This window comes from Podarcis vaucheri, assembly GCF_965113315.1.
Source record: "Podarcis vaucheri genome assembly, chromosome: 6".
NCBI lineage: Eukaryota > Metazoa > Chordata > Lepidosauria > Squamata > Lacertidae > Podarcis > Podarcis vaucheri.
The window spans coordinates 107601978-107620718 of record NC_138764.1 but is presented as its reverse complement, the minus strand read 5'-3'; the positions used below and the strand labels follow the sequence as shown (position 1 = coordinate 107620718).

At 56.6% G+C, this 18741-nt stretch overlaps 1 protein-coding gene across 2 annotated transcripts; it reads left to right on the top strand.

Annotated features, from left to right (window-relative positions):
- Nucleotides 1-5377: 5377 nt before the first annotated feature.
- TGM5 (transglutaminase 5) lies at nucleotides 5378-18464 on the top strand. 2 transcript variants are annotated; one of them, XM_082228546.1, is made up of 13 exons: nucleotides 5378-5609; nucleotides 6226-6402; nucleotides 7850-8101; nucleotides 9089-9207; nucleotides 9875-10003; nucleotides 10839-11016; nucleotides 11786-11924; nucleotides 12301-12404; nucleotides 12959-13198; nucleotides 15303-15650; nucleotides 15734-15894; nucleotides 16254-16387; nucleotides 17963-18464. In XM_082228546.1, exons 1-13 carry the CDS (start codon nucleotides 5600-5602, stop codon nucleotides 18135-18137), a joined length of 2166 nt encoding a protein of 721 aa, XP_082084672.1. In that variant the 5' UTR covers nucleotides 5378-5599; the 3' UTR covers nucleotides 18138-18464. The 2 variants fall into 2 exon arrangements, with proteins under 2 accessions (XP_082084672.1, XP_082084671.1); XM_082228545.1 differs by lacking the exon at nucleotides 5378-5609 and having other exon boundaries at nucleotides 5751-6402.
- The last annotated feature ends 277 nt before the right edge of the window (nucleotides 18465-18741 follow it).

Genomic DNA, 18741 nt, shown 5'->3' with positions numbered 1-18741 from the left:
ATATATAAAAGGATGTCACATAGAGGAGGGAGAAAGGTTGTTTTCTGCTGCTCCAGAGAAGCGGACACGGAGCAATGGATCCAAACTACAAGAAAGAAGAGTCCACCTAAACATTAGGAAGAACTTCCTGACAGTAAGAGCTGTTTGACAGTGGAATTTGCTGCCAAGGAGTGTGGTGGAGTCTCCTCCTTTGGAGGTCTTTAAGCAGAGGCTTGACAACCATATGTCAGGAGTGCTCTGATGGTGTTTCCTGCTTGGCAGGGGGTTGGACTCGATGGCCCTTGTGGTCTCTTCCAACTCTAGGATTCTATGATGCTATGATTCTAGGTGAGGCTGCACCACCATGCTCACCACCTGGCTGTGCTGGCAGCATAGAAAACCTGCTTTTCCTCTGCCACCATTGCGTCCCTAAGTTGCCGTCTGGCAAAGCTTTTCTGAGAGGTGAATGGGCTTTTGCCGTCTGGCCAAGGGAGTGTTGCCCTGCCCCCCTCAAAGACCCACAAACACAGAGACAAAGCTCTTCAGGAACAAAATTGCTCAGATTCAGGCGGACGTGGATGTGCCACATCCAGTGGAAGTGTCTAAAGCATTGCCTTTCCCATCTACGCTGGATTGGTTTAGATCATTGCAGCTTGAGGATGTGGACAAGCTGCTCAAAATAGTGTGTCCCACCTGTCCCCTTGGCCATTCACTCATCCCAGGCTGGGCTACAGAATTAAAACTCAAGACTAAAACCAATGTAAAAGAACTTACAAGCAGAAAAATAAGGTGGTCCTAGAAACACGCAGCTCAAGTGTCCAAAGCCAGGGCAGAGAGGTGTCTCTTCAGCATCCCCGGAAGCTGCACAATGAGGGTGCCAGGCAAGCCTCTGTGGGGAGAGAGGGCCACAGCTTAGGGGCTGCTACAGAGAAGACCCTCTCAGGGGCCTCTGCTCCACCCCACCCCCCCACCCCGCCTCTGAGGGCAGAGGAACTACCAAGAGGTCTCCCTCTGTCAATCTCAGCTCCTGAGAGGGTCTGTAGGGAAACATTTGGGGCCAGAGTGGTTTAACAACTTTGAATTGAGCTGGGAAAGGAACTGGCAGCCAGTGCAGCTGTTTTGAAACAGGGGTTAACTAGAACCCCAGCCAGTAATTAAAAAGAGCTCATTGCACTAATCCAATCTGGAAGTCCAGAGCACAGTGGCCAAGTCCTCTCTGTCCAAAAGGGGTCATAGCTGGTGAAACAGCCAGAGTTGAAAAAAGGCCCTCCTGGCCACTGAAGTCAGCTGAGCCTCCAGCAACTGGGTCCAATCCAGGAGTACCTGCAGACTGCAAACCGGCTCTTTCCAGGGCAAAGGCCATCCAGGAGAGGCCGCCTCCCTCCTTCCTAGGTGAGAGAACATGGGGCACATAAACATCTCAGTCTTTTCAGGATCCACCTTCAGTTCCTTGGCCCACATCCAACCATCACTTCCTCCAGGCGCTGGTCTAGCACCTCAACGCCTCCCTGATTCAGATGGAGGAGAGAGATAGGGCTGGCTCTCATCTGCATATTGATGACAGTTCACTCCAGCTCTCCTGACAGCAGCTAAATATAGATGTTAAAGAACCTGGGCTCCTAGACCCGTGTCCATCTTGGCTTCTTAGTGTCAGCCATAGGGGGCTGACTGGGGGGGGGGAACCACTGACCTTGAAGGAGGTGGTAGAGCATTGTCTCCTTAGAAAATGCTTCCTGGACCTAGAACTGCTGGCTTCCCTTTCGGAGGCAAGGCACTCAGGACAATTGGGGGGGGGGTCCACTTTCAGGCAGGCTTGGAGGAAGCTGATTACTTGGGTCCCTTCTAGTCTGGTTGCCTGGGAGTTGTCCACCTTGTCCCTTGTGCTATTTGCCATCCACTGTATATGCAGCCTTTGGGAGCTGCCATCAGGAGTTTTGGAGTGAAGTCCATCTTGCCAAGCAGACCCTTTGGCAGCAGCCCATCTGCTTGGCATACCTTGCCATGTGGGGCCATTGTCATACGGAGGGCCTGCCCTGATGCTGGAGGTGCAGAATCAGCCGAGAACTTCTCTGAACTGTTCTGTCTTGGACTTTTGTTCTCGTTGTATGTTCTGTAGTTAATAGTATTAAATGTTTTTATTTTCTGTTTGGGATTTGTAAGAGATGTCCCACCTTTTGTGTTCTGAATAACCTTTCTTCTTAATAAATTTGGAAAAAGGATTTCCCCCTGCTTTTGTCTTTTGTGCCTTTCTGCCAGGGAAGCTGAACCAGTGCTTAATCCTTTAGTCGCCTACCAGAGCCTGTGGGATTTATGTCTGTGCCACGGTAAAGTGACACAGAGTGGGGCAGCCCTGTAAAACTGAAGAGTAATCTCCTTCTTTAGGTTACTTTTCAGGGGCTGTTCTGAGATAAGGAAGTGGTGTCAGCAAACTACTGTTCCGTTTTTGTGTTCTGAAAAAGCTTTTGCGTACCTGTCTCTCTTCCTGCTGAATTTGGAGGACAGGTTGGAGAGGTAGAGAGCATGCGCAAATGCTACAGCACCTTTTTACATTGGCTATTAGCACCCTAGATGTATATTTTTAGGACCCACCTTATTTTTGTGGTTGTAGGTTGTTCTAAACTGTTTTAACATTGTGTCTTAATTGTTGTGAAGTGCCTACGGACATTACACTGAACAGCGGGCAATAAATCATATATTTACATATATATAAGCTCCTTCCGTGCCCTTTTTAGCATACTCAAAAAGAAATGAAAGCAAATTATCAGCGTACACACACACACACCCCTCAGATTGCTATCGGGTGCATATTTTTCCTTTGTGGTTGGCTTGTGCTGTTTTCTGGTTTTGCACATAGCAGAGTGACCAAAAAACAAAGTCAGGATTCCTCCATTCAGGAGCAGACTACAGACAGAAAAGAGATGACGGCCTCAATTGAGGAAGGAGGGGGCATGGAAGGGGAGTAGCAGAAAGTGACAACTGATTCAGTCACCCAAAAACAAATCGCCTGAGACCCACAGGGCAGATGCCACACCTGAACTAACTTGAACAGGAAAGGTGGGTTTTTATGAGGAGGAACTGGGTAGAGAGCGGTCCCTCAACGGGGTCAGCCAACGAAGCTGAATGTTGAAAGACAAATGGAAGTACAGAGGTACCTTGGTTTACGCACAGCTTAGTTTATGAACAATTTGGATTAAGAACGCTGCAAACCTGGAAGTAGGTGTTTCGGTTTGTGAACTTTGCCTTGGAAGCAGAACATGTTCTGCTTCCTGTTGAGTGCAAATTGAGTCCCCTGCTGTTATGGGAAAGCATGCCTTGGTTTAAGAACGCTTTGGTTGAAGAATGGACTTCCGGAACGGATTAAGTTCGTAAACCAAGGCACCACTGTATATTGACGTGGAGTGCAGAGTGAAACTGTGGAACTCAACGACAAAGGAAGGGCCTGGAGGGCCAGGCCAATGGGGGCCCCTCTAGTCCATCACCCTCTTCTCACAGGGGCCAACCAGGGGCCCCGAGGAGAAGCCTTGCAAGTGCCAGAGGACCTTCCCTCCCATGGTTTCTGGCAACTGGTATTTGGAAGCACTGCTGCCTCCAGCTGTGCAAGGGGAGCAGAGTCCTCCTGGCTAGGAGCCGGGGACAGACCTCTCCTCCCCCCCCTTAAAGCCATCCGGGTTGGCGGCCATCCTGTGGCAGGGAGTTCCATAGTTTCACCGTGTGCTGCAGAAAATGCTCAGTGGGGTCCAACTGGCTGCCCCACTGAGAGAGACCCCCTTGCAAGGCGCTGAGGGGCCAAAGGAGGCAAGCGGGGGGGGGCCTATGGGGTGGGGGTGGCGCTGTGACACCAAGTCCTTCCCTTCTGTCTGCAGAAAGGCAGACACAGGCAGAATGACAGGCGGAGCTGCTAATCCACCAGCTCAGGCATTCTTGGCAGGGGAGGGAGAAGGAATCCAGAAACCACAGTGGCTCAGCCTTTGTTTCCCAGGCTGGTCCTGGCCTGCCCACCACAAAGCCCAGGGCCGCCTGAGAGGCAGAGAGGGCAACGCGGGGCCACTTCCTGCTCCTCCGGCTGGCAGGAGATGCCTGTGGCTGGGGGGGGGGGAGCAGGGGGTCCTGGAGCAGGTTGCAGCACCCGCCTCTTGGCAGGGCTTCTCTCCTCTGCAAGCGCCTGCCGGCCCCCCCCCCATGACCCTCCCTCTTCCCACACATGGGGAGCCGGCTAGGGCCACATCCTGACATCCGTGGGGAATCCTGGGAACGGTCCTTCGATAAGGATGCCGGGAACTGTAGCTCTGTGAAGTCAGCGCTCTTAACAAACTACGCTTCCCAGGACCTTTCGCAGGTGGATGTGGCCAGAGGGGGGGGGCTCCACTGGGCCCTTTCTGGGGGAGAGACCACCCCCCCCCCCACATTCCACAAGGGCAGAGCACTTGCTTGGCATGCAGAAGGACCCAGGTTCAGTTCCTGAGAGGCCTGGGAAACCCCAGGGAGCTGCTGCCAGTCGGTGTAGACAGAACTGAGTGGGAAAGGCCAGTGGTCTGACTCAGGGCTTCTCTGCAATTCCCCTTTGCCTGCTCTTTCCAGGCACAGGTCTGCGCTTAAAAGCTCCGAGTGCGCGCGCTCTCTCTCTCTCTCTCTCTCTCTCGCTTTCCTTTCTCTTTCGTCAATTCAGCTTTTAAGCCCTTTTTGGCGAATTCAGAGGACTGGCGTCTTCCTTTATTGTTAGGGCCATAACTCAAGGATAGGGCAGGGGACACCCAGCCAGATGAGTGGGGAAGGAAGGAATGATATCTGAAACCCTTCAGAGTGAGACAGAGATGCTGCCAGTCAATGCCTGCCAGGCGGAGTCCTCCAGGACAGCTCCCATCATCCCTGGCCTCGACCCACACAGACTGCTGCAAGCAGCATTCAACCCCCCCTGGCGGGCACCGTGTTGGTGACCCCAGCACTGGCCACGCTGAGTGAGGTGGGCCACGGGCAGGTTCCTGCGAAGGACCAGAAGGGCCTCTTTGGACCACTATCCCGCAGAGCCGCTGTGCGAAGGCGACCTCTGGGTGGCGCTGCAGCAGGGACTCCCCCCCCCCACCCGCTGGCCCCTGGATGCGAGGCTGTGGGCTGGCTCCTGTCCGAGCCCCTGCAGGGAGGGGGGGGTCTGCCACTGCTGTCCCCCCCCCCCCGCCCAACGGTGACCATGTCCTTTGAGGCCCCGTGCCTGATGCTTGGTAGCAGCATTCTGGGTCGGGCTGGGAAAGGCTCCCCTGCCAGAGACCCTGCGGAGCCGCTGCTGCTGCTGCCAGCCAGAGCAGGCACTCTCGAGCATGAGAGAGCCGGAGCCTGACTCGGTGAGAGGCAGCTGCTCCCTCCCTCTGTTCCCACGAGGAGAGCAGAGAGGGCAGGTGGGGCAACGTTTCTCTCAGCAAGTGCCCGTCGCGCCCACACCCGGCCTGCTCCCGGGACGCTGCTGTGCCAAGAAAGTTGGTGACTGAGCAGGAAGGTGAATCGTTCATGCCGTGGCTGCTGCCACACCTCCGCCTCTCTGGCTCCGGCCAGCCGGGGAGGAGGAAGGCGGGCAGCAGCAGCAGCCCGGAGGCATTCCTCAGCAGGCGCTTGGCAGAGCAGCAGCAGCATGGCCGCGAGTGAGTCCTGGCCTGGGGGGCGGCGGGGGGAGCCTGGGGGACGGGCGCCGGTTCTGAGGATGGGGAAGGGGTGAGCCCAGGGGGAGAGGAGGGCAGGCTCTGCTTCCAGGCCGTCCTCAGCCTGCAGGTCCCCTCCCTGGGGATTTCAGGGGCCGCAAGCAAGGATGGCTCTGCTCTTCCACAGCTGGAGCCAGCAAGGCTTCTCTGGGAGTCCTTCTGGGCTCCAACCCTCTTGCTGGCTTCCCACCATGGGCACCTAGCTGGGCTAAATGGGCCCCTCCTGATCCAGCAGCTACAGGGCTCTTCTTAGGGTCTTATGGTTGCTAAATGGAGCCTCCATGGACAGAGGCAGTCTAGCTTAGAATTGTGGGGAGCAAGAGTGGGAGATGGTGGCTTTGGAGGTTCTTAAGCAGAGGCTGAATGGCCACCTGCCACGGATACTTTAGTGGAGATTCCTGCATTGCAGGGGGCTGGGCTAGATGACCTTTGGGGGTCCCTTCCAACTCTATGGTCCTACCTGGGGCTTCCCAGAAGCATTCAGCTGGCCACTGAGAGAACAGAATGAGACGGGCCCCTGGCCAGCAGTCTCCGCTGACGTCCTTCTGCTCTTTGGTAGAACTGCAGCTGGCGTTCATCACTTGGCACAGCACCAGGAACAACCTGCAGCACCGCACAGCGGAGATGGGGGGCCAGCAGGTGATTGCGCGGCGGGGGCAGCCCTTCACCATCACCCTCCACTTCCAGGGTCGAGGCTACCTGCACGGAGACTCCCTGCACCTGATTGCAGAGACAGGTAGGAGCAGGGGGGGAGGGAGAGGAAGGGGCTTGGCCTGGGGTCTCCAACCCATGAGGGGAGAGGAGAGACAAGACGATTAGGCACCTGCATGCAGGAGGGGCTATTGAAGGCTCTGCCTCCAGTCGGAGGCTGCAAGTGTTTCTGCACACCAGAGGCTGCTGGAAGCCTCAGGAGGGAAAAGAACTTGGGCTCAAATCCTGCCTGCTGGTTTCCCACAGACACTGTTCAGCCACTGGAGGCTGGACCAGGTCGGCCACTGGGGGCTCTTCTTCTGGCCCTCAGCCCTCACCACATCCAGGGCAGCGCCATCCTTCCTCTGAGGAGGCCTACCCAATGGCACAGGACCTGCTGCAAGCCCCGAGGCCTCTTCTGGGTCCTGTGGTCTGCCTTGTCCACAGGGGTCTCTGCGCCCCTCCCTGTCTTCCATCTGGACTGCCTGGCAAATGCTGCCTGCCTGTGTGCAACCAAGCCTTATGAGGAACGGTTAAGAGGAGATCTGAGAGTCATCTCCAAATATCTGAAGGGCTGTCACATGAAAGATGGAGGAAGCTTTTTTTCTCCTGCTCTGGATGGTAGGACTTGAATCCATGCCTTCTAGCTGCAAGAAAGGGGATTCCAACATCAGGAAGAACTTTTGACAGTCAACAATCTCCCTCGGGATGTTGTGGACTCTCCTTCCCTGGAGGCTTTTAAATAGAGGTTGGATGGTCTTGATCTAGTTGAGATTCCTGCATTTCAGGGGTCTGGACCCCCAGGGACCATTTTATGATTGCAGCCCTGAGTCCAACCAAGGTCACTGGAGCACCTGGAGTGGGAAGCCCAGAGTTCTGCCTGCCAGCAGGTGCCAAGGGAGTCCCAGACCTTGGCGGAGACCCAGAGGGGTCCTATTGCCAGCAGCAGCAGCAGCTGAAAGGGTCTCGTTTAGCGGCAGTGGGTGCTGCAGACAAAAGCAGGGAACAGGGGATCTATTTTAAGTATTCATTATTGTATTTATACCCCCCCCCAAAGGCAGTGTCTGGCCCAAGGTCACACCCAGGGAGCTTCATGGCTTTATGGGGATTTTAACCCTCGTCTCCCAGGTCTTAGTCCTCCTCTAATCCCCACAACAACAGCCCTGTGAGGAAGGTTAGACTGAGACAGGCAGTGTCTGGCCCCAAAGGTCACCCCGGGAATGTCATGCTTAAGTGTGGAGACTTGAACCCTCTCCCAGGCCGTGTCTCTGTTGCTCTAGTGCAGTAGACAGCATGGGGAGGGGGCACGGTGGCCCACCAAGGGGCAGCCTCTGTGGGCAAGCCAGCTCCCACCTTCCACGGCCGTGATTGTGATGATGGCAGCCCCCTTGCAGCCCTTCCTAGCTGCTCCATGCCCCACTGGGCTGCCTTGACCTGGCCTGACCCCCTGCGAGAGACCCTCCGCTCCCCTTGACTCCCCCCTTACTCTGCAGGGCCTCAGCCAGACCAGCAGGCAGGGACACAATCCATCTTCCCGGTGGGGCCAGGACATCCAGACTCGAAGCGCGCCTGGAGAGCCACCGCCAGCGCCGCCAGTGGGCCCCGATCCACGGACGTCGTTGTCTGGCCTCCGGCTGGGGCCCCCATTGGGCGTTACCAGCTGAAGATCCGCGTCGACTCCGACCACACCTCCAAGTTCTACTACCTGGGGGACTTCATCCTGCTCTTCAATGCCTGGTGCCCAGGTATGGTGTGTGGGGGGGCATTTGGGCAGTTCCTTCAGACCCTGAACTGTGGGGTGGGTTTCAATGGGTGGGAGAGAAGATACTAATTGCAATTTACGCCTCTAGGAGCCCTCTCCAATTGTATTTCTGTGGTCTGGGTCGCTGCCTATCAGCAATGCAGCTCTGAGGACTCTGTTCCTTCTCGTACTTTCTAGCAAGAACAGGGATTTGTTACAGATAGGTAGCCGTGTTGGTCTGCCATAGTCAAAATAAAAAAATTCCTTCCAGTAGCACCTTAAAGACCAACTAAGTTAGTTCTTGGTATGAGCTTTCGTGTGCATGCACACTTATCTGTGTATCTGAAGAAGTGTGCATGCACACGAAAGCTCATACCAAGAACTAACTTAGTTGGTCTTTAAGGTATTTGTTAGCTTGGGCTGCTAATCTCCCCCAACCCTGCCAGGGTCTATTCCTTGCTCAGCGCTGCAGCGGAAGAGTCCTGGGTCTGCATCTGGGGGCAGGGGCTGGGAGCATGGGGGGGGGCTTTCCTGGGCATCTGTTCAGTGGGAGGGAGCCTGGCATTCCCCCCAGCAATGGAGGGGAGTGGGGCCAGCACACCCATGAGGCAAGGGGAGGCAACTGCCCCAGGCCGCAGGATCCACAGGGGCCTGGAGGTGAGGCTGGGTCCCAGGAGGGGAAGGTGCCTCTCACAACCCTCCAGAGAACCTCGGGAGAGCCTGCTGGATCAGGCCAAGCCCCCCCCCCCCCGGCCCACATCCCGTTCTCACAGGGGCCAACCAGATGCTCCAGTTGGGGAAACCCACAAGCAGAAGCAGAGCACCAGCGCAGCCCCCTTCCCTCCTGCGCATTCAGAAGCCTTGCTGTCAGCAGCTGTGGAGGCAGAGCAGAGCTGCCTGGCTAGTGGCCCTCGAGAACCCCCCCTCTCCTCCCCTGCCTCCTGGGGGAGGGGCTTCCCTACTCTGACCTGCCCCCTCCCCTGCCTCTCAGATGATGACGTTTACCTGGAGAGCGAGCTGGAGAGGGAGGAGTACGTCCTGAACGAGCAGGGCCTCATCTACCAGGGAAACAAGGACTGGATCCGGCCCATTCCCTGGAACTTTGGGCAGGCAAGTACCTCAGGCAAACCCCGGTGCTGGATCAGGCCAAGGACTCTAGTCCCATCCTCACAGGGGCCAACCCAGTGGGAAGCCCCGTCAAGCAGCGCCTGAGACCCACCGCTTCCCCAATTCTTCTTCACCACACTAAGGCAGAGTGGCTCTGGCCATGGAAGCCCCATTTAGGAAGGCGAAGTGCTGCAGGACGGGCAGCCTCCCCTGGTCCAGGGCCGACTGAAGATGGGGCTCCGAAGGCATGACTGGACTTCCAGCCGACCTCTCCATCCCTGACCACTGGCCTGGCTGGGGCAGCTGGGAGTTGGAGTCCAGCAAGTGCAGGGGGAGAGCCACACCCACAAGCCCCAGCCAGACAAGGCCCTGCCCTCCCTCCCCCAGTTCTCCTTGGCCCCCGTCCAGAAGAAGAACCTGGCCAGGCCAAAGAGCAGCAATGCAGCTGAGCCTGCAATCGTCCAAGTTTGCTTTTCTTAGGAAAGAACATAGAAAGCTGCCTCATACCAAGTCAGGCCATTGCGCCATCTAGCTGAGTATTGCCCACACTGACTGGCAGCAGCAGCAGCAGCTCTCCGGGATTTCAGGCAGGAGTCTCTCCCAGCCCACCTGGAGCTGGAGACCTTCTGCATGCTGAGCTGGCCGCCTTCTTTCTCCTCTTCCTCTGCAGTTTGAGGAGGGCATTGTGGGCATCTGCCTGAAGCTGTTGGACAGGAGCCTGCACTTCTTGCACGACCCGGGCAGGGATTGCTCCTTGCGCAACAGCCCCGTCTACGTCAGCCGGGTGCTGAGCGCCATGGTAAGAGCTGCTGGGACCACCCAGCGCTGTGGGACACCCGCCCCCCGGGCTGTTCCCTGATCTGCTCAGGGTGGGGCTGGTGGGACCTTCTGAGATGGGGACCCAAAGCCGTTGGCTGGACTTGCCCTCAGCCAGGAGACAGTGCAATGCAGAATGCGCAAGAGGCATAGCCTTCCCCCTGCCCCACGCCTGCCACCCAGGAATACAGTGTACAGGCTGTTCCAGGTGGGGTTGCCATAGCTTATTCCGCTTATAAATCACTTCCCGAGAAGCACCTTGAAGCTGTTTCACAACACAGCAAAAACAATTAAAAACCCTTTAAAATTAAAAACAACTGCATGTACACAGACAGTTTTCCTTCCCCCGGAAAGAGCAGGCACGTGGCAGAGGTGCTCCAGGCTCCCGTTTCGACTGCTGCAATGCATTGTGGGTAGGGCTGCCCTTGCAAGGTGCAGCTGCCAGAACATTAACTGGCTGAGGAAAAGACTGGTTTAGGACTCTGTTCTGTCTGAAACAAAAGATGCTGGCTAAAGCCATGTGGCTGGAGCAAGCAGCTCAGAGCTCCTCACAGGGAGGGAGAGAGAAAAAACACAAAGGTTTGGTGACCCAATTCCTCTCCCAGTGACAGGTGATGACATAGGCTGAGGCTGGCAGGACAGCTGACTCTATGGCTTAACCCCTTCATGAACCAATTAGGCTCAAACACACTCGAGTTAGCTATATGAGGCTGCAGGTTCAAAGTACTTTGGGAGGCTCAGTCCAGTGGCTGTGAGCTTGGCTTTGCCTGGAGGGGTCCTCTGGCACTCATGGGGCTGCCTGCCTCCCCCCCCCCCAGATCAACAGCAACGATGACAACGGGGTCCTCCTGGGCAACTGGAGCGAGGACTATTCCGGGGGCGTCCGCCCCACCGAGTGGAGTGGCAGCATCGCCATCCTGACCCAGTGGGACCACAGCGGGGGCCGGCCGGTCAAGTATGGGCAGTGCTGGGTCTTTGCAGCCGTGATGTGCACAGGTAGGGATGGGGAGCAATGCATGCTGGGAGCAACTCCCCAGGGAAACGTGGAGGCCTCTGCTTCACCTGCAAAGCCAGAAGGGACAGGGCGGAGGGGACTGTCCGGCTACTATTTGCCAAGATCGTTGTGAAATGAGAAGCAGCTGTATTTTGAATAGGAAAGTGATAGGTTGCATTTGGGAACTTCCTCACCTAGCAAGGAATTTAAGAAACACAGCATTTTCCCTGACTGAAACCTCGTAGAGAGGTTGGTACTTAAGGGGAAGTGGACGGGGGGGGCGGATAGCAAAACACAGGGCAACTTTAAAATACTGTCGGTGAAAGCAGGTGGCCCATCTGGGCCAAAGGGAGAGGCAGGTGGGGCGGCCAAATAGTGAGCTGGAGAAATGGACCCCCGAGTCCCCTCTGATGCGCGCGCGCACACACACACAGACACACACACACACAGAGAGAGACTTTACTCTTGGGGCCCAGAGACTGGCCCCATGGGAAATGGGGCAGATATGGGGGTCCCTGTAAGAGCCTCACCCCAGCTGCTTTATCACTGGAAGCTGAAGCTGCTGCTCCTCTCGCTATTAGCATGCTCAGAGGCTAGTTACAGGAGCCAAGGACAGGATCCCGGCAGAACTGGCACAGCCATCCCTTCCCCGGTGGTGGGGGGGGGACGACACAGCAGCACTTGGCTCCCCCAGCAGAAGCTGGAGGGCAGCAGGTGGGGAGGGGTCCCAGCTGCCCAGGACGGCACACAGCTGCACCCTCCTCTCCCCAGTGCTGCGATGCCTCGGGATCCCTTCACGAGTGGTGACCAACTTTGACTCGGGGCACGAGAAGGACGGGAACCTGATTATCGATGTCTTCTATGACAAGGCCGGGCACCTCCTGCCCACAGAGAGCAGGGACAGCATCTGGTGAGATGGGGCTGCCTCCTGGGGGGCCCTTTCCCCCTCCCATCCCGACTGCCAAATCCTCTGGGGCCCCTTCTTCTCTGCGTCACGTGATGGAGGGAGGACCACCCTGACTCAGGGGCTCCTTGCCAGGGATGGAGTGAGGCAAGGGCTTTCCTTCCCAGGTGGCCTTTGACCTCCGACCAAACCCAAGACTGGGCTCTTCTCTGCCCAGAGAGAGATACAGCCCCAAGCGGAGGCTGGGGGGGGGGGACATCTGTCAGGGATGCTGTGATTCCCCCCTCCCTCATGATGACCCCAGAGGTCCATCTTACCACAAAGCCCACCCCTCCCAGCTAGAGAGACCATCTCTTTGGGCTCTGCTTGTCTTCTGCTGCAGGAACTTCCACGTGTGGAATGAGTGCTGGATGGCGCGCAGAGACCTTCCCCCCGGCTACCATGGCTGGCAGGTCCTGGATGCCACCCCCCAGGAGCGCAGCAACGGTGCGTTCCCCCCGCTCCTCCTTCCAGCCTGGCCTGGGCTTGGCCTGACTGTTTCCCCATCATGCGTCTCTCTGTCTCTGGGGGACCTTGAGGGGCAGCCCCATGAAGACGCTGAGCCAGTGGGTGGAAGCTGTGAAAAAGGCCAATGTCATGCTACAGATCTTTAGGGAAGGAACGGGAAATAAAACTCCCAATATCATAACCTTAGAGTATACCAGTCTAAGGTGCGACCACATTTGGAGTACTATGCACAGTTCTGGTCACCTAAAGGATATTGTGGAGTTGGAAGAGGGTCAGAAAGGGCGACTGAAATGATCCAGGGGGTGGAGCAACTGCCTTATGAGGAAGGGAGCGCAGGGATATGGGTGGCTCCTACCCAGGGAGGCCCTGCTCTGACTCCACAGCATCTGAACTCCAGTTTTGGGAAGCCACAGGTGGGGAGGGGGCCCCTGCGCCCAGGTCCAGTTTGTGGGCTCCCAGCTGTGAGAACGGGATGCTGGCCTGATGGGCCCCTGGCCTGATCCAGCCCTGACATTTCCCTTCCCTCCTGGCAGGGCTATACTGCTGTGGGCCAGCCCCTGTCAGCGCCATCCGGGAGGGAGACGTGGACGTGCGCTTTGATGCCCCCTTTGTGTTCTCCATGGTGAATGCTGACCGTGTGGCTTGGCTGCTGGACGGGGCAAGGAAGGAGAAGCTCCAGTGGGACACCAGTGCTGTGGGGAACAACATCAGCACCAAATGCGTTGGGAGCGAGGAGCGGGAGGACATCACCAGCGCCTACAAATACCCAGAAGGTACGGAGATGGAGGAATCCCACGGCCACCCATAAATGCATCCTGCACCCGGCCAGCTGGCCTGACTCAGAAGATGTAATCTGGATTCACCACTCCTGCAGGCGGTTACAGAGGAGCAGAACAGCTTGTTCTGGCCTGGAGTCAGAGCCGGTGGAGAGGCCTCCTGAGGGCCAGCAGGCTCCTAAATTGCAGGGTGCTATTCCCTCATCTGAAGGCTGTGAAATTCTCAGCCAGCATGTCTGATCCTGCTTGCGATGGTGGCAGCAAAGCGCCTTTAGTGGCTGGGGCACAGGGAAAGCAGGAAGCCCAGGTTCCCTGGCTGCTAAGAGGCTGCCACAAGCACCTCACGGGTGAGCCTGAGGGTTGCTGCATTGTCAAGGCAGTTGGCTGGGGATGGGCTTTGTGGCGCACGATTGTTCTTGCACGATTGGGTCTTTGAGGGCCTGGGGCCACAGGGAGGAAGCTGCCGCTGCAGGAAACCTCAAGCAGCCGGAGCACCAGCTGGGAGTGGCTTCTACGAGCTCTGCTCTAAAAAACAGCAGCTGCAAAACTCCTTCAAAAAGATCCACATGAAACCACTGAGTGGGGTCATCTGGAGTCCCTTGTCTGCAATACGCTGATGACACACAGCTGTCCTTTACATCTACAGGTGGGCAGTGGAAGTGCTGGACTATTGTCTGGTCTTGATAATGGACTGGATGAGCGCCGGCCAACTGAAGTTCACTCCGGATCAGGGTGGTTCCCTAGACTGGATGGCGGGAAGTGGCCTTGATGGGGTTACACTCCCTCTGAAGGAGTGGGTATGCAACTTGGGGGTACTTCTGGGTCAGGTGGTCTCAGTGGCCCAGAGTGCTTTCTAGCAGCTTCATCTGGTGGCCCAGCTGCCCCCTTCTGTGGTCCATGCTCTGGAAACCTCCAGCTTAGATGACCGCAACACATTATGCGTGGGGCTGGCTCTGATGAGAGTTCAGAAACTTCCCCTGGTGCAGAATGCGGTGGCCAGGTTGCTCGTTGGGGCAAGATGGGTGGAGTATTTAATGCCAATCCTGGCCCAACTGCTCTGGCTGCCAATTTGTTTCCAGACCCAATTCCAAGTGCTGGTGCTGACCTATAAAGCCTTCAATAACTCAGGATATGACTGACCTGGACCCTGCGATCATCCTCTGAGGCCGTTCTTCGTGTGACTCCTCCGCAAGAGGTCCGGAGGGTGGCTGCATGAGAATGGACCTTTTCTGCAGTGGCTCCTCCCTGCTTGTAGAATGCTTCCCCCAGGGAGTCCCGCCTGGCGCCTTCATTACATGTCTTTCGGTGTTAGGCAGAAACATTCCTCTTCTCCCAGGCCTTAGGCTGGTTAAACAATCTATGGCTTTTTTCAAGGTGTTTGTTACTGGTTTTTCTGCTTGTTTTTGTTATGCTATGTATTTTGTGTTTTCGTTTTGTATCTTTATGCTGTAAAAACCACCCTGTGATCTTTGGATGAAGGGCGGGCAGTTTATAAATTTAGTAAGCAAGTAAAATAACATAAATAAGTTCAGGGCTGCTAACCCTGCTGATTCTGCTCTGCCTCCCTGGTGAGAGACAGGAACACAGTCCCAGTTGCTGGAAGCCACAGGAGGGGAGGGGGCTGCTCTGGTGCTCGGGGGTCCTGCTTGCTGGTTTCCCACTGGGACTAGGAGGGCCTCCTGGGGCCTCGTCCTGCAGGGATCATCTTATGCAGACTGCAAGTAGGCTAGCAGAGATCTGGTGCCTCTGATGGCTCCCAAACTCCTCCGCCAGTGTGGTGTAGTGGTTAAGAGCGGTGGACTCGTAATCTGGGGAACCAGGTTCGCGTCTCCGCTCCTCCACCTGCAGCTGCTGGGTGACCTTGGGCCAGTCACACTTCTTTGAAGTCTCTCAGCCCCACTCACCTCACAGAGTGTTTGTTGTGGGGGAGGAAGGGAAAGGAGAATGTTAGCTGCTTTGAGATTCCTTCGGGTAGTGAATAAAGCGGGATATTAAATCCAAATCCAAACTTTTCCTCCCTTAGCCAAGCTCCGGACCCGGGGGGGGGGGGGCTGTGCCTCACCTCGCACACTCACTGGCCTTGCCTTGTCCTTCCCCCCAGGCTCCCTGGCAGAGCGCCGTGTGTTCCTGAAGGCCCTCGGCCAGAGGCAGCCGCTCAGCCCCCCAGCGCGATACAGGTCGGGAGTCCTTCCGGTTGCGTTCTCTGCCTCTGTGGAGGACAGGACCCGGGAGCCGCCGCCGGCCGTGGCCCAGACCTCTCTGAAGCTCCAGCTGGTGGAGAGTCCTGAGGTGGGCCAGGACATCCGGCTGGTGCTGGCGGCCTGCAACCTGGAGTTTGTCCACAAGGAGCTCAAGCTGAGCCTCAGCGCCCAGGCCGTGCTGCACGATGGCCACCCGCGGCCGCCCTTCTGGCAGGAGACCCTGTACCTCTCCCTCCGCCCCAGGGAAGGTAAGGCGAGCGGGAGGGGGGGGAGCGGGCAGGCCTCCCGGGTGAAGGAGTGCCGCCCGCCTCTGACACGGGCCTCTTTGCAGAGAAGGAGCTTCCCTGGACCATCTCCTACCAGCAGTACGGGCAGCAGCTGGGAGAGGATAAGCAGCTTCGCATCATCGCGCTGGGCGAGGAGAACACTACCTGGCTGAAGACCCTGGCAGAGAAAACCATCACCATGGCCAGCCCCAGCCTAGACATCCACGTAGGCACATCGCCTCTGGGCTGGCGGGGGTGGCACAGTGGGCTGCTCACCTGGGAGATGGGACGGCTACTGTGGGGTCGAGTGCAGGTTTTCCAAAGGCTCTGTTCCTGGGGGCAAAGGAGCCAGACACATGACCGGCTCCCTCCCTGGCACACACCTTGCAACCCTCCAACGTGGTTTGGGTGGGCTAAAGCCACGCAGGCTCAGCAAGAAACATCCCAGCCTTCTTCAGAGTGGGGAACAACCTTGCCCCCCCCCCGCCCAAGCTTCAGGCCAGGCAAAGAGAGGGCTGGGGGGTGGGCACCTGTCCCAAAGAGCCCGCCTCCCTTCTGCTCCTAACCGCTTGCTCCTTGGCACAGGTATTGGCCTCCGTGGTGGTGAACCAGCCCTTCCCGCTCCAGGTGGTGTTTGCCAACCCCCTTTGGGAGCCCGTGGGCAACTGCGTCTTGACCATGGAAGGCAGTGGGCTGGTGAAGGGCCAGCCCCAGATACAGTGAGTAAGGGGGCAGGGGGGCAGGGAGGCTGGTTGCAACTCATCCCTCCAGGCGCCCACAGGCATGGGGTGAGCAGTTTCAAAATCCCATCCTTGGCAGCAAAATTTAAAATCACAGACTGTAAAACTTTGTTCAGGCAACAACTTGGGAAGGAAGTAAAATAAGACTGACTTACTTTATAACCATGCACTGGATCACAGCAACAGCAATAATAAAAGCTATGCAAGCAAAATACTTACATGTACAGTATAACCAGCTGGCATCTGCCTGGCACAGGCGACATTTGCCCTCTTTGTGGTCAAAGGAAGAGAGAGGCAGAGGAAGTACTCTATGCTCCTCCCTCTCCTAGAGAGGAGGGGAAATGGCATCACACAGAGCCCTCTCTACCAATTGTATTTCTATGGTCTGAGTCTCTGCCTCTCAGCAATACATCTCGGGGGTCTTGGCTCCTTCTCCGGCTAACTAGCAGGAAGAGTCAAAATAAAAAAATTCCTTCCAGTAGCACCTTAAAGACCAACTAAGTTAGTTCTTGGTATGAGCTTTCGTGTGCATGCACTAACTAACTTAGTTGGTCTTTAAGGTGCTACTGGAAGGAATTTTTTTATTTTGACTATGGCAGACCAACACGGCTACCTATCTGTAGCAGGAAGAGGCATTTGTTAGGTGTGGCTGCTGCCCCCTTGGGGGGAGGCTTCCACTCCCAGCGCTTGATCTCCTGGAGGAAGTGCAGCCAAAGGATGGTTAGGGAGCAACGCAGTCAATTCACAGTCTGTGCTGCTTGGGAGATCTTTGGGGCAGGATCCTCCCCCTGCTCCATGTGTGTGTGACTCTGCACGCGGTCCCTTCTCCTTCGCCGTCCACTATCAGCTCGGGAGCCATTTCTGGAAGTCAGGGGCCCAGCAACACATTCAGTTGCCTCTCTGGCACCGCGGAACTACAAACAGCAGAGAGACCTACAAGCAGGGAAATATGTGCCTAAAGAGTCTTTAGGGAAAAAGGAATAAGCAACCACACAAACTGGAAGATTTAGCCTCCTTTCTGATTGACAAGAGTCCTTTCTGATTTACAGGAGCGTAGCATTGGGGGCCAAGGCCTTTGTTGCCAGTCAGGGAGGGAGATGTTGTATATTGTCATGAAGGGGGTGAAGGGGCAGAGAGAGAAAGAGAGAGAGGAGAAGGCGACGAAGACCCTCTCCCACAGGGGCCTCCATATATCTTCCTTCTCTTTGGTCAAGAGGCTGGATGGCCACCTGTCAGGGACAGAATCATAGAACTGTAGAGTTGGAAGGGACCCCTGAGGGTCATCTAGTCCAACCCCCGCAATTCAGGAATCTCAACTGAAGCATCCTTGATGACAGATGATTTATTTATTTTCTCCACTTCAGGGGGTTGATCTAGATGACTCTTAGGTTCCATTCCAACTTTACGCTGCTATGGTTTATGCCTCCTTGGCACTGTGGGGGCCCCCCTCCCCCCCCCGCCATTTGGGGCTCATCACTGCCTCAGAGCTGGTAAGAAAGGAAAGTGTGCCGTCCCTTTGGTCTCCTCCCTGCCAGGCTCTTCTTCTCTTTGCAGGTTGGGGCCCCTGGGCCCCCGGAAGCAGACCAGCGTCCGGCTCCAGCTGACGCCCTACAAGAGCGGCCCCCGGCAGCTGCACGTCACACTCAAGAGCAGCCAGTTCCCCCCAGTCAAGGGCCACAAGCAGCTGCAAGTGGCCCCCCGCTCGGGATGGAGGTGTCGCAGGGACTGACTAAGCCGAGACCCCCGGCAGCGCCTGGAGGGCCACGACTGCGCAGACCCCCTTTGCCCCCTCCAATAAAAGTCTGCATTCCCATCCGTCGCCGCCGCCTCGCCGGTTCCTTCTGCCGCCGCAGACCCCCGTCCAGGCCGGGGGCGGGAAGCGCAGGCAGCAGTCCTTCCTCGCTATCCTGCGCCCCAGTCCCGCGCAGAGACACCGTCGCTCGTGGGGATAGAGACACTTACCGTAATTATTCCATCAATGTCATAAAAAACTGCGGCTTACAAAGAGAATAAAACAATTAGGCTGTCAATAAAAGCAACTCTTTAGAACATAAAATCGGCAATAAACTAACGCGTGTGCACAGGCTTTCCTGAACCAGAATGTCTTGCGCACCCTGCTCTCCCCAGCGAGGCGAGAGAGGGCGGCGAAGGCGCCTGCCTGAGGTCAAGGGGCAGGGAGTTCCAGAGGGCAAATGCTGCCGCACTAAGCGATCGGCTTTTTAGAAATGCGAACTGCATGACAGTTTGCGCGGCGCCACCTGCTCTTTGTGGCCTGCCGGGAACACACCTGAGCCGCGTCCCGCGAATGGGAAAAACCACACGAAGCGTGAGAA

Bases quoted from the DNA above. Each gene is read 5' to 3' on its own strand.
- TGM5 (XM_082228545.1), top strand. From the start codon at position 6,171: ATGAGACGGGCCCCTGGCCAGCAGTCTCCGCTGACGTCCTTCTGCTCT. The intron at 8,102-9,088 runs GTATGGTGTGTG...CCTGCCTCTCAG, and splicing joins CTTCAATGCCTGGTGCCCAG to ATGATGACGTTTACCTGGAG. The intron at 16,388-17,962 runs GTGAGTAAGGGG...TTCTCTTTGCAG, and splicing joins AAGGGCCAGCCCCAGATACA to GTTGGGGCCCCTGGGCCCCC.